The sequence below is a fragment of the Lygodium microphyllum genome, chromosome 8 (genome assembly GCF_053477565.2).
Source record: "Lygodium microphyllum isolate KBCC chromosome 8, Lygodium_microphyllum_v1.1.10, whole genome shotgun sequence".
NCBI lineage: Eukaryota > Viridiplantae > Streptophyta > Polypodiopsida > Schizaeales > Lygodiaceae > Lygodium > Lygodium microphyllum.
In genome coordinates, this window is record NC_141142.1 from 155798312 (window position 1) to 155811190 (window position 12879).

The 12879-nt window shown below is 42.4% G+C and overlaps 1 protein-coding gene across 1 annotated transcript; it reads right to left on the reverse strand.

Annotated features, from left to right (window-relative positions):
* Nucleotides 1-1786: 1786 nt before the first annotated feature.
* Nucleotides 1787-2689, reverse strand: LOC148033033 (hydroxycinnamoyltransferase 4-like). The gene is made up of 2 exons (XM_087683983.1): nt 2437-2689; nt 1787-2404 (listed from the first exon to the last, which is right to left on the reverse strand). The coding sequence occupies exons 1-2, from the start codon at nt 2572-2574 to the stop codon at nt 1847-1849; spliced, it is 696 nt and encodes a 231-aa protein (XP_087540109.1). The 5' UTR covers nt 2575-2689; the 3' UTR covers nt 1787-1846.
* Between the last annotated feature and the right edge of the window lie 10190 nt (nt 2690-12879).

Genomic DNA, 12879 nt, shown 5'->3' on the forward strand with positions numbered 1-12879 from the left:
TCTATTTAAAATCTATCATGATAAGCACACATTACACACCCATAGAGAGGGGGAAGAAAGGGACCAAGCAATCACTGTACAAAGACCCCAAACACAAATCAAAAGACCTTATGTAAACAAAGGTATTTCATCTTGTCTATGTAGCTAAGTTGTTTACTTCAACTACTACCATATATTTTGTGGTTTGATAAAAATGATGACTAATGTTTGCTTTTCTTTTTCACTCTCACACAATATATTTTAACGCTTTGTTTCTTAGTTACTACTGACACTTAACTTGTATTTTAGTATTTGGTGTCCTATTTAACTCTCATGCATTAATATTATGTTTCACCATTATATATAATATATTGTGTGCTCTTAGTAATTACATGTCTCTCAATGATGTCAATCGCATGCTATAGATGCCCCAATTGTGCCACACTCTATACCATTTGTCATTTAGTTAAGGTACCCATAGTTGTTTTTTTACTTCATGGGGTGCATCGTAGCTAATTGATGGATCAAACTCAAGGTAAGAGCTTACCTCAAGTGTAATCAAATTTATAGGTTGTGGAACAAGAGCATCCTATTTCTTGTGTTTGTGCCCTTAACGCATCTTGGTACTTTAAGCATCATTTCCTAAACATACATGTTGAGGTCACTTCACTCAAAAGTGTAGAGCCTAGAGGGTTGCAAATTGGAAAGAAAGAAAATTTGAAAGAGAAGAAACATCATGGAGTCTTAGGTAAAAAGATTATTGTCACCACTTTGCCTCCTTACTCGCATGTACTTAAGCCTAAAAACATTTTGAGAAGGGCATTTAAGGAATCACAAAACTCATGAAAAAAAGCAACATGCAATATATGTATTTATGGTCATAGTCTTAGATCCTTTGCTATGCATCATGATGCATGATGAATAAAAATATTGTGGATCGCGTCAATAGTTGATATTATGGCATTGGTGCAAACCCATTCAGTAGAGGTTGTCATAGTATTCAAGTATCATGTGTCATATGCACCACCAAACATACTTTATGAAATGTATGTGCTATTTCACATCCTAGCAAATGGACTCCACTTACATTAAACCATGTTCTAAATATGGAATTTCCATAGTGCAACTAAGGATAGGGTAGTATTTGTTCCAAATCTCATTTATATTAGAGGAGATTATGATTATGTGTTTACTTTTCATGATGGCTTGCTCGTTCCAACTAGCAATGTGTGTGTGTGTGTGCGTGCGCGCGCATTAGGCACCTACGCACACACATGTGTGCATGTGTGTGTTTTTTCTAGAGAGAGAGAGAGAGAGAGAGAGAGAGAGAGAGAGAGAGAGAGAGAGAGAGATTGCTAATGTTTTTAAAGCTTGGTGAAAATTAGATGTTGTATCCATCATTGAGACTTAAGAAATAAATGGCTCTTGGCATATTTATTCGTTTTAAGTGAGTGATTGAAGATATGAGACACCTCAAATCTAGAACTTATTTCAAAGGTACGTGAGAAGGAATAGCTTGGCATTTTTATTTTCTTATACAAGAAGCACTCTTAGTAGTTGGGATAATTTGTTTAAGGGGTGAGACCGTAGATTCGTCAACATTTTATTCTCATCTATCTTAAGTATAGGTGATGTTTTTTTTAATAATGTTGTGCCTTTTGGCATGTTTATTGAGGTGTGGGACTACGCCCACAACCCCAAAGTGGGGCATTCCATCGAGGAGGACATGGCACCACTTCATTTGAATGTTGATACGGATAGAGAACCTAGCAAATCAGGACTAGCAAAGTCTTCCAAAGTGGTGTTATGGAAAGCTAGGCAAACCTCCACGCTCCCATCGGGATACCGAGGAGGAGCGGGGTAGAGGTCAAGAACGTTCTCTCGGGGGACGATGACGGGCCGCACGACAACGGGCGCGCCCCATCCGAAGTCCATTGGTGGAGACATTGGTGATGACAAGGCCTTGGGACAGCGAGGCGACGCGAGCAGGCTTGTTGGAGTCGGTTAGGAAGTCCAGGGCAGAGACGTGGTCGACGTGGGAGGTGCTGGAGGCGACACGTGCAGCCGTGGCCGCCAGGTCCTCGCTGCTGAGCTCGCCCGCCGTAGCCACGGCGAGCGCAGGCACCACCGCGTTGCCGAAGAACGCCCGCGTCAGGGGCGGCAGCAGGCGCTCCCTTACATCCACCGGGATCATGAGGCCCACCCGCTGCTCGGCCGGTAGACGCTGGGCACGTGTCAGTCGTTTCCACAGGTACGCCGACACCGCCGTGAAGTGGACGATCGCCCGCCGGCATCCTCCTTGAGGCGTCGCACGGCTTCCACCGGCACGTGCCAGATGACCTGCCGGAGTGACCCGCTCGTGCCGGTCGCGGGCGGGGGATGGCGACCCGGCGGATCGACTGGCGGGGGCGGGCGAGGGGAGTATTCTGGCAGCGCGGCTGTGGGTATCACTGACGTCTCGCCGTCTGCTGGCGTGTCGGGTTTCAGCGCTGCTCGCAGTGGCGGGGTGGCGACGGCAGGGCTGCCCCTGCTGAGCTGGCACCAGGAGTCGATGAAGTGCCAGAAGGAGTAGCCGTCGACGAGAAGGTGACTCATGGCGGTGCCGAGGACCAAGCCTCCGTCCGACCGTCTGGTAACCTACAGCACACACACACGTCACATCAGCATCAACACCAGCTTCACGTCAGAGATGGAAGCAACCAATGGCTAGTATTGCCTCTCTCTCTCTCCATCCGACCTGAACGGATAAGAGAGATTCCCCCTCCTCATCACCCCTCCGCCTATCGCCGAGGCCCGCAAATGCCTGGAGCCTCTCTCCCATCATGAAGCCATCCTCCTGGAAGTCCCGGAACGAGAGGGGCGAATAGCCCTCCAAGAACTGCACACCCTCGTCATTGCAGTACAACTGGATGCACGTGCTTCCGCCATTCTTTGCTGCACGACCTGCCATGGGATAAAACTCCACTAAGGTCCTTGCAAGTTGCGAGGCTTTGCTTCAGCCCCTCCACCGCTCCCTCCCATGACTGCATCTTGTTCTCGCCTGATGATGGTCGGCCCCTCACATCGTAGAAGTAAAGATGGAGAGTGTATGGGAGATCCCCAAACAGCATATCAGTTTCTGCTAGATACATGAAATGCCTCTTAATTTCCTTTGCTGGCTTCACGTAGGATGTCGAGCTGATGATCACTAGACTCCCTTCTCTCGCCATTTTGATCCACTTAATCTAATCCTCCCGACAGTCTCTCCAATATATGTATTATGCACGTATAGAGACTGCGTGCATTAATGGCGTCTTACGTTTACATTCGAGATTTGAATTATTTACGTGATAAGGCTTGCATTTAATATTGTGTTGATCTCGAGCCACATCTCCCACGCACTTATCTAACATCATAAATTAAACGGCGTGTTAGATCCAGCATCAATAACAAATCAATGCCTCCACTCCATCTTCCAAGTATGGCAGGTAACCATGAGCTCTCATAGAATGTCCACTTTTTTCCAAAAGGTCAATTCCATATAGCTGTCCCCTCTCCTTTGAGAAATGCTATGTAGGGTAAGTTTTCACAAGGTCGATAGACATTTCTATGTGTTTGTATCTTTCTCTCCTAGCTCTATATTGCACCTCCAAAATCTCTCAATTTTCTCTCTACGAGTCTCTAGCTAATCATTCTCTAGATTCTTTTTACCTTGACTTATGAAGGAAGTCATTAGCAATGAAGCCTATTGTTATTTTTGTGTCTTTTCTTGCATTTTAAAGAATGTACACTAGGTAATATTGGCACAATGATATTTTCATTATTATTGAGTAGATTGTAGTTTTTAATTGAAACGTCACTACAAGGATTATACGGAGACATAGCGAAGGCGCTTTCTGACGCAATTAGCGGTGTCGCTATTTGCGTTGGTACATAGACAAAAAAACACGACGCAAATAGTAACGGTACTCAGATGACAAAACGCGACGGTACTCAAACGCGGGACGAAAATAGGAACGAAAGGGAGAGCGAACTCCATCTTGCATTTGAAAGGGAGAGGGAGAGAAAGAGAGAAACAGGAAGAAGGAAAGATTATCACCACCACCACTGCCGTTTGCGAAGAAGAGGAGGAAATGTACGGAGGGCGAAGAGGCGCCACCGTTGCGAAGAGGAGCCGCTGAATCGATCCTCGGGCCTTTGCGGTGAGTGCATTGTTCTCTCTTGCTTTGTTTTTATTTTTTCTCCTTTTCTTTTACTCGTTTTTGTTAAAAATCGTGTGCATCGAGAGAGAAAGAGAGAAAATGAGAGAGGGAGAGGAAGAGAGAAAATGAAAGAAGAAATGAGAGAGAAAGGGAGAAAACATTAAACATAATAGGGAAAGAGAGAAAGAGAGGGAGAGGGAGGAAGGGAGGGAGAGAGAGAGGAAGGGAGAGGTTATTATTATTATTTTTGTTGTTTTATTTCTTCTTCTTCTTTTTTCTTGTTTGTTGTTGTTGTGGTAGTGGTAGTGGTAGTGGTAGTGGTAGTGGTAGTGGTAGTGGTAGTGATAGTGGTAGCAATAGTGGTAGTTGTTGTTTAATTTCACATTTTCTTGTTTGTTGTTATTGTGATAGTCATAGTAGTGGTAGTGGTAGTGGGAGTGGTGTGTAGTGGTAGTGGTAGTGGTAGTGGTAATAGAGAGAGATGTTTTGTTAAAGAAAATTGGTAGTAGAAAGAGATATATGTTTTGTTAAAGGAAATGAGAGAGGGAGAGGAAGAGAAAAAGAAAAAAGGAATGAGAGAGAAGGAATGAGAAAAAGAAAAAAGGAATGAGAGAGAGGGAATGAGAGAAAAAGAAAAAAGGAATGAAAGAGAGAGAGATGGAAGGAGATAAGAGAATGAATGGATAAAAAACAAAGAGAGAGTGATGGCAAGGTCCAGTGAGGTTCGCGGTGCAATACCACGAGACGGAAAATACTCCGATATACGTTCATTTGTGAGTGAGTGGAGACGAGGTGGAGACTTTACATACGTTAATTTTGTTGAGTTACAAGAGAAGAAATCCCTTCTCAAACAATTTAAGAATGAAAAAAAGAATGATAATAAAAACAAATTGTTTATCGTAACGTAGACCAAATGGAAAATGATGAAAGTCGTAATGTTCAAGATCGCGAGGTGTATCTTAATCAGCATGTCCCATGTCCTTGCTCTCAATGTAAGCTGGCAATTAGACAAAAATGTCAATTGTTTATAGAATACGTACGACGCTTCGGTGAGTTTTAATCTGAGATCATTAATCAGGCGATCTCAGATTTTGAGCAAATGGTAAGAAAAGTGTATATCAATCATGCATTGTATTCGCAAGCTAATTGAATACCATATACAGTAAGCACAGTCAGAGTACAGAACTTACTATTTTTAGAATGGCATCCCTATTTTTTAGGACTAGCATTATTAGGCTAATTCGAGGCTCCTAAAATTTAGGGACCTCCTAAAATTTAGGGACCCCCCCCCCCAAATATGGGTATCATATGAAAGCTTTTTCCGTGTACATCGCAAAAATGGTATCTGAATCTTCATGTGACTTTCCTATGCAAAGAAATGTGCATTTCAAGCTTTCAGCCCACACATGCACATTATACAAGCATTTCATGATCATGCCATCTTGTTGATTGTAACTGTCTGTTCTGGTGGATCTGGCCCACACTTCAAGGCATCAATCCTTTCTGTGTGCGAGTCTAACCCTGATATGCGTGAGTTCTAGTCACAGGCGCCCAATCGGGCCATATAGGTGGAAGTGTGAACTATCTTTTCTCTAACCCACCGCGTGGGTCCACCATAACTTGTGACCACTCATCAGTGGCCAGCTCCAATGCACTTTTCTTTATATCTAATTAGTGCAAAGGAAATAAATTTAATAAATCATTATATAGACAAATTAATGAAAAAGAATACAAATTCTGTTTCTATAGAGTTGTGACAGCCCTCTGGCTTTTATTCAGCTGTCCTCAGCTGAAAAGCTTCTTGATATTGCTGTAGAATATTTGGGTAATCCTTCATGAATTTTTCATCTACCCATTGTGCATCTGTTGTGGGTAGATTCTTGAATTTTAGTAAGAATTTTCGTGTCACAAGGCCACTTCTCGTGGTTCGATCCTTGAGAAACAAAATCTTTTCAGGTTCCAAGAGTTGCTCTGTTTCTTCAACTTCTAGGGGATCTTCAGTAATGGGTTCCTTTGGTTCTGGTCCTATGTAAGGTTTTAGCAAACTTACATGAAAAACGTTGTGTATTTTCCAATGAGCAGGAAGCTCAAGTCGATAAGAAACTTTATTTATTTTCTCAATCACTTTGAAGGGTCCAAAGTATCTACTGGAGAGCTTTGGAAAAGATGAATTTTGACCAGAACCTTGTTTGAGCCTGCTCTTATCAAACTTTAGCAAGACATATTGACCTTTTTCAAAAGCCAAAGGTCTTCTTCGTTTATCTGCTTGCTTCTTTTGTCGCTCTTGGGAAACTTTGATAGTGGCTCGAACTTGATCCATTGTGGTTTTTAAATCTGAAGCAAACTCATCAGCAGCAAAAATCTTATCTTTAGTGCGAATAATTGGAGGAGGAATCACTTTACCCTGTATTATTTCATTTGGAGTTTTCCCTGTGGATGAGTGCACTGTATTGTTGTAAGCAAACTCCAATAATGGAAGATATTTCTCCCATTGTGACTTATGTTCACTAACATAAGCTTTCAACATATCCAAAAGAGTGAGATTCATCACCTCTGTTTGGCCGTCAGTTTGAGGATGAAAAGCTGAGGAGAACTTTAAAGTGGTTCCCAAATTCTCAAATAAAGCACGCCAAAAGTTACTTGTGAATTTGGAGTCTCTATCTGAAATGATCTCAGAAGGCATACCATGTAATCTGAAGATATGTTGAATGAAAAGTCTTGCGGCTTGTGCGGATTTCAATGTTTTATGACATGGAATAAAATGTGATTGTTTGCTGAATCTATCAATTATGACCCAAATCATATCATGACCTTGAGGTGTTCTTGGAATACCTGAGATGAAATCCATTGTGATAGATTCCCATAGATCTTTGGGCACTGGAAGAGGTTACAACAATCCTGGAATCTTCTGCCTATCATATTTGGATTTTTGGCATACCAGACAAGCCTCAATGAAGTTATGTGTATCTCTTCATAATGTTGGCCAATAAAAGTAGCGCTCAATTGCACTTAGAGTGGCTGCCCTCCCTCTATGCCCTGCATAAGGGGGTTCATGTCTTTCTTTAAGCACCTTTTGTCGAACAGGAAGAGTGACACAAAGGCGATTGTTCATGAGAAGGTAACCATCTTTGGTGGAATAATCTGGATGAGAATCTCCTTGCTGTAAATTTGACCAAATTGCTGCAAAATCTGTTGAGATATCGAGCTCCACTCGTGATACGCCAGGGTGACCGTTGTGTATTTATGTCACCGACTTGTCAGTTGCAGACGCGGTGTCGTAGAGTTCCTGCAAGAGCTGCAGAACACGGGGTTCAAGGTACAGCAATGGAAGAGACTAACAAGAAGAACTCAAAAATTTGATGTCAAAGTTCACTATATTCCTTGTTCAGTAAATTACATGAGGTCCATGTTTAGAAAAATCTGTTGTATCTCATTATCTGTGCTGTTTTCTCAATTAATTCTACACATCTTCAAATCAAACAGTTTTCTTTCACCATTACAGGCATGTTCAGCATCTCTAAATCTCAAATATGAAGGATGTCTTTGAAGTTTCCAGCAGATTGGACAGATTTAGGGACTCCAGGTTGTACAATCAAACACAGCATTTCAAAAGCCTTCGCTCTATTCAGCAACAAGAGTGCAAAACACCGATCAACTGTACAACCCTTCAGATGTCTGTCCATATACATTCTCATGCTTTCTGCATACATTAATGGAGCCCAAAGGACTACATCCATGCCAATCACACTTAAACAAGGATGTCAGTCAACCTGGAAATAGACTTGAGAGAGCCATTTATTTAATCCCTTTCGCAAAGACTTGAGGCATTCTCAACATTCATTTCCAATCCTTATGCCATGCAAATCAGTTCGTTCCCAATAATTATGCCCTGTCTTTAATCTTGATTGTGTCAAATCAGTTGCAGAAAGATCTGCATGGCATTCAGGAAAGACCAGATTTGACCACGCTGGAACAGAGAGATCTGTAAGGGACTTTCAGTATCTTAAGTCAGCAAACCATGAATGCACTCAAAACATGTCAGCATTAAGCCACAATATATTTACCTGCGAATTTTCAAAAACAAGCATGCAAATATCAAACTTTATCGGGAAGCCATGGAAGATTGCACATGAGTAGTCCGAACTGCATCTACCATATAATCATCTAGTAGATCCAGCTCCCCATTGTCCCTCATTCTTATGTAATCAGCAGAGATACACTGTGCTACTAATTTCACCAGTTCTCACTGCTGATAAAGGGCTGCAAATTTCATGACTTCTGGGCCTAAATGCAAACTATTCTCTAAGCGGCTTGTTGAGATATCGAGCTCCACTCGTGATACGCCAGGGTGACCGTTGTGCATTTATGTCACCGACGTGTCAGTTGCAGACGCGGTTGGTAGACCGCCCCTGAATAATAGCTACATGATAGCTATCCTTATCTACTCTAGTTCGTGGCTCAGTTAGTATGCCACCTTAGTTAGTTGAGTTTGGTTTGAGACCCATATCTAGGGTCCTTCTATTTCTTTGTACTAGAGTTCTTTTGGCTTACACAACTAAGAAGAGGAAAACAGTTTTCAGCCTCCACCCTTGTGTGTCTTCCCCCATTGTGCAAGCAAGAAAGCTACAAGTGAGACTCCTTCCTTCTCTTCCACAATCTTGACATGGTATCAGAGCCTTGTTCGTGGTAAGGAGCTCAAGAAAGCAAGCCAAGCTCGCGGTGTTCTGGTAAGAGGAGCAGTGTTGCTTTCATTTTCTGTTTTGGGAGCAGATCTCTGCAGGTAGCACAGCCGGAAATTGCAGGAGTGCATTGTCTCAGGTTGAGACGCCCTTCGCGGTGAAGCAAGAGGGCAGTATATGCTGCGAGACAGGGCTTTAGCCCTAGGCGACCCTGGTTTTTTGATTTGAGGCCATTTCGGGGCCTGTTTTGAAGGCGGAAGTTTTCTGCACGCACTCAGGAAAACGCCCAGTTTTATGCTGTGCAGCCACTGTTCTACAGGTCGGTGAAAAGTTGCTGTAGAAATTGCATTGTATGCTTGTGCGCAGAGACATTGGGAGTTACAGAATCATCCCTGTTGCCCGTTGATGCAAAATCGTCACTAGGAAGTGACTGTGTGGTCAAATACCACTTTCGCCAGTTTTGCAGATTTTCCCTTGTGAGGGTGAAGCTCTGGTTTTTGCAATGAGAATTTTTTGCAGTCTTCTGTAATAGCATCTGATTCTCTTTCACAGATTGTCACTGAAAAGCTTGACAAGAACAACTTCCAAGCATGGAAGTTTAGAATGACGAATTTCCTTATGGGAAAAGGATATTGGGAATTTGTTGCAGGAAATGAAGAAGAACCAGTTCTTCCTAATGTTCCCAATCAACAGCAAATGCAGGCATTTAAAGCATGGCATGAGAGAGCCAGGAAAGTTATGTATTGGCTGTCTATCAGCATTTCAGACTCTATGATTGTGCATATTCAGGATGCAAGTACACCAAAGGAGGCATGGGATACTTTGTCAAAAATGTATAGCACAAATACGCAAGCCAGGAAAATGCAGCTCAAGCAAGAGTTGCATAATGTGCAAAGAGAAAGTATGAGCATCAACGACTACCACATGAAGGTGAAGAAGATTGCAGATGCACTTGCTTCCATTGGGTCGCCAGTGGAAGATGATGATTTAGTTTCCGTGACCTTGAATGGTCTAGGAAAGGATTATGCACAGTTTCGGACATCCATTTCAGTTCGTGAAAGATTTCCTGATTTTGAGGAGTTGATTGCTCTTCTAATTTCTGAGGAGCAGAGAAATGGTGGTGCATCTTCTTCAGGAGGAACTTCAAAAGAAGCTGTCTTCTACTCAAATGCTGGAAGAGGTAGAGGCAGAGGTAGAGGAGGCCGATTTGGAGGCCGTGGCAGAAATCAGAATATGCAGCAAACTCAAGAAAACCAGTCCTATGGAGGAGGACGTGGTAACTCTAGAGGCAGGGGGAGCCAAAGAGGTCGTGGTGGATGGCAAAGAGGCCAAAATGCAAACAGTAATGTTGAATGCTACTATTGCGGTAAAATGGGTCATATGGCTAAAGACTGCTATAAAAAGCAGAATGACATCATGAATGGAAAACTGCAACAAGGAAATTATGCATCCTCTAGTAGACAGGGTGATGACAGAAATGAGCATATGTTTATGGTGCAGCACATGAACAATTCTGTGACAAGTGCAGAAGAAAGCAATGATGTATGGTATGTTGACTCAGGTGCATCAAACCACATGACAGGTCATGCAGAATGGATGGAGGATGCAAGGAAAATGGAAAAACCAGGATTTGTGGAGACTGGTGATGATACTGCACATCCTATTGTGCAGATTGGAAAAATTCCCTTGTCTATGCAGGATGGGAAAAAGAAATACCTGTCCGATGTATTTCATGTCCCGAATATCACCAAGAATCTGGTTTCTGTTGGTCAAATGGTTGAACAGGGCTTGCAGGTCAGATTTAATCCTCATGGATGCTTTGTTGAGGATATGAAAAATAAAGGTCGCTTGATAGCAAAAGGAAAGAAGAAGGGCAGAATGTTTACATTGGATGCAGACATGCCTGAATTGAGTGCAGCAATGTTTGCACATGGGACCGGTGTAGTTGCAGATATTGATATCTGGCATAAACGCATTGGTCATGTTAATGTACAGCGACTTAAATCAATGCAGGCCCAAAACATTGTTGCAGGATTGCCTAAATTCAAGGTTGCAGAAATGCATAAGGTATGTGAAGCCTGTCAGTTTGGAAAACAGGCAAGGAAACCATTTCCTAGACATGTTCAAGAGAGTAAGAAGCCATTGGAATTAATCCACTCTGATGTGTGGACAACTAAAGCTGCATCTCTTGGAGGCTGTCATTATTTTGTCAGTTTTATTGATGACTATAGCAGAAAAGTTTGGGTGTATTTTATGAAAAAGAAAAGTGAAGTTTTTGGGCATTTCAAAACTCTTAAAGCTATGGTTGAAAAAGAAACAGGCTTGCAGATAAAATGACTAAGGTCAGATGGAGGGGGAGAGTACCTCTCAAATGAGTTTGCAAGGTTCCTGCAGGAGCATGGCATAAAGCAGCAATATTCATGCAGTCATACCCCACAACAAAATGGAATTGCAGAAAGAAAAAACAGGCATATTGGAGAGGTATCTCGTGCCATGCTCAATGAAAAAGACTTGCCAGATTTCTATTGGGCTGAAGCAGTTGCTACAGCAGTCTACATAATGAACAGGACTCCCACTGCAGCAATACATGGGATGACTCCAGAGGAGAGGTATACTGGTAGGAAACCAGATATTTCTCATTTGAAAATTTTTGGTTGCATTGCCTATGTACATGTGCCAGATGAGTTGAGATCCAAGTTGGATCCAAAAGCTGAGAAGTGCATCTTTATTGGTTACTCTCTGCAGCAAAAAGGGTAGAGATGCTATAACCCTTCTACTCGTAAGTTTACAGTGAGCAGAGATGTTGTTTTTGATGAGATGAGTAGCTGGTATAAACCAGTAAATGTGATTGATGATGTAGATGCACAAAATGGTAATGCTGCACAGAATTCACAGCAGCAGTCACAAAATATTAGTGGACCTGGAGCGTCCTCTAGCAGTGGTTCACATTCTTCGCCATGGACAGGGAGATTGAGATCAGGAGATTCTTGTCAAAGCAATGCAGATAGTGGTATGCAGGTATCACGAAAAGGAAAAGAGAAGGTAGATCAGCCCATGTTTGATGTGAATGCAGGTCACTCTTATGTAGATGGTGAATCCAGTGGCTCAGAACAGAGCATTGATGATGAGTTGGGTATTCCTTCTATTGTTACACCTGGAGTGAGGAAGACCAGGGATGTTTTGAGAGCACCTGGGAGTGAACCCACTTTGCGCAGGTCTACCAGAGTTAGGTATCCTGTGGATAGGCTGAAATATGATGGATTTACAGCCATTCACTATGCATATATGGTCAAGGTGATACAGGAACCTGAACCCACTTCTTTTGAGGAAGCCATGGGAAAAGAAAAATGGGAGAAAGCCATGGATGAAGAAATGGATGCCTTGGAAGCAAATGCTACATGGGAATTGGTACCTTTGCCTAAAGGTAAAAATGCAATTGGCTGTAAGTGGGTTTATAAAGTGAAGCACAATGCAGATGGTTCTGTGAATAGATACAAGGCAAGATTAGTAGTCAAGGGGTATGCACAAACATATGGCATTGACTATGAAGAAACATTCAGTCCGGTTGCAAGGATGGCAACCGTAAGAGCAGTCATTGCTATGGCTGCATCAAAGGGATGGTCTTTACATCAGATGGATGTAAAGAATGCCTTCTTGCATGGTGATTTGCAAGAAGAGGTCTATATGGAGCAGCCACCAAGTTATGTGCATGCTGTTCATCCTGAGTTTGTTTGCAGGTTGAAGAAAGCCTTGTATGGCTTGAAGCAAGCACCTAGAGCATGGTCTGACAAGATAGGACAGTATCTTATCACTATTGGCTTTCAGATTTCTAAGGCAGATTTCTCACTTTATGTGAGAAAAACAGAGAAAGGTATTATGCTACTTGTCATTTATGTTGATGATTTGATTATGACAGGTGACAGTGATGAAGATATCCTTCATGTGAAAATGCTATTGAAGCAGAAGTTTGAGATGAAGGATTTGGGAGAGCTGCGTTATTTCTTGGGCATTGAGGTGATTAGATCACCAAGTGGGATACA

Bases quoted from the DNA above. Each gene is read 5' to 3' on its own strand.
- LOC148033033 (XM_087683983.1), bottom strand. From the start codon at position 2,574: ATGAGTCACCTTCTCGTCGACGGCTACTCCTTCTGGCACTTCATCGAC. The intron at 2,405-2,436 runs ACGTCAGTGATA...CGCGCTGCCAGA, and splicing joins ACACGCCAGCAGACGGCGAG to ATACTCCCCTCGCCCGCCCC.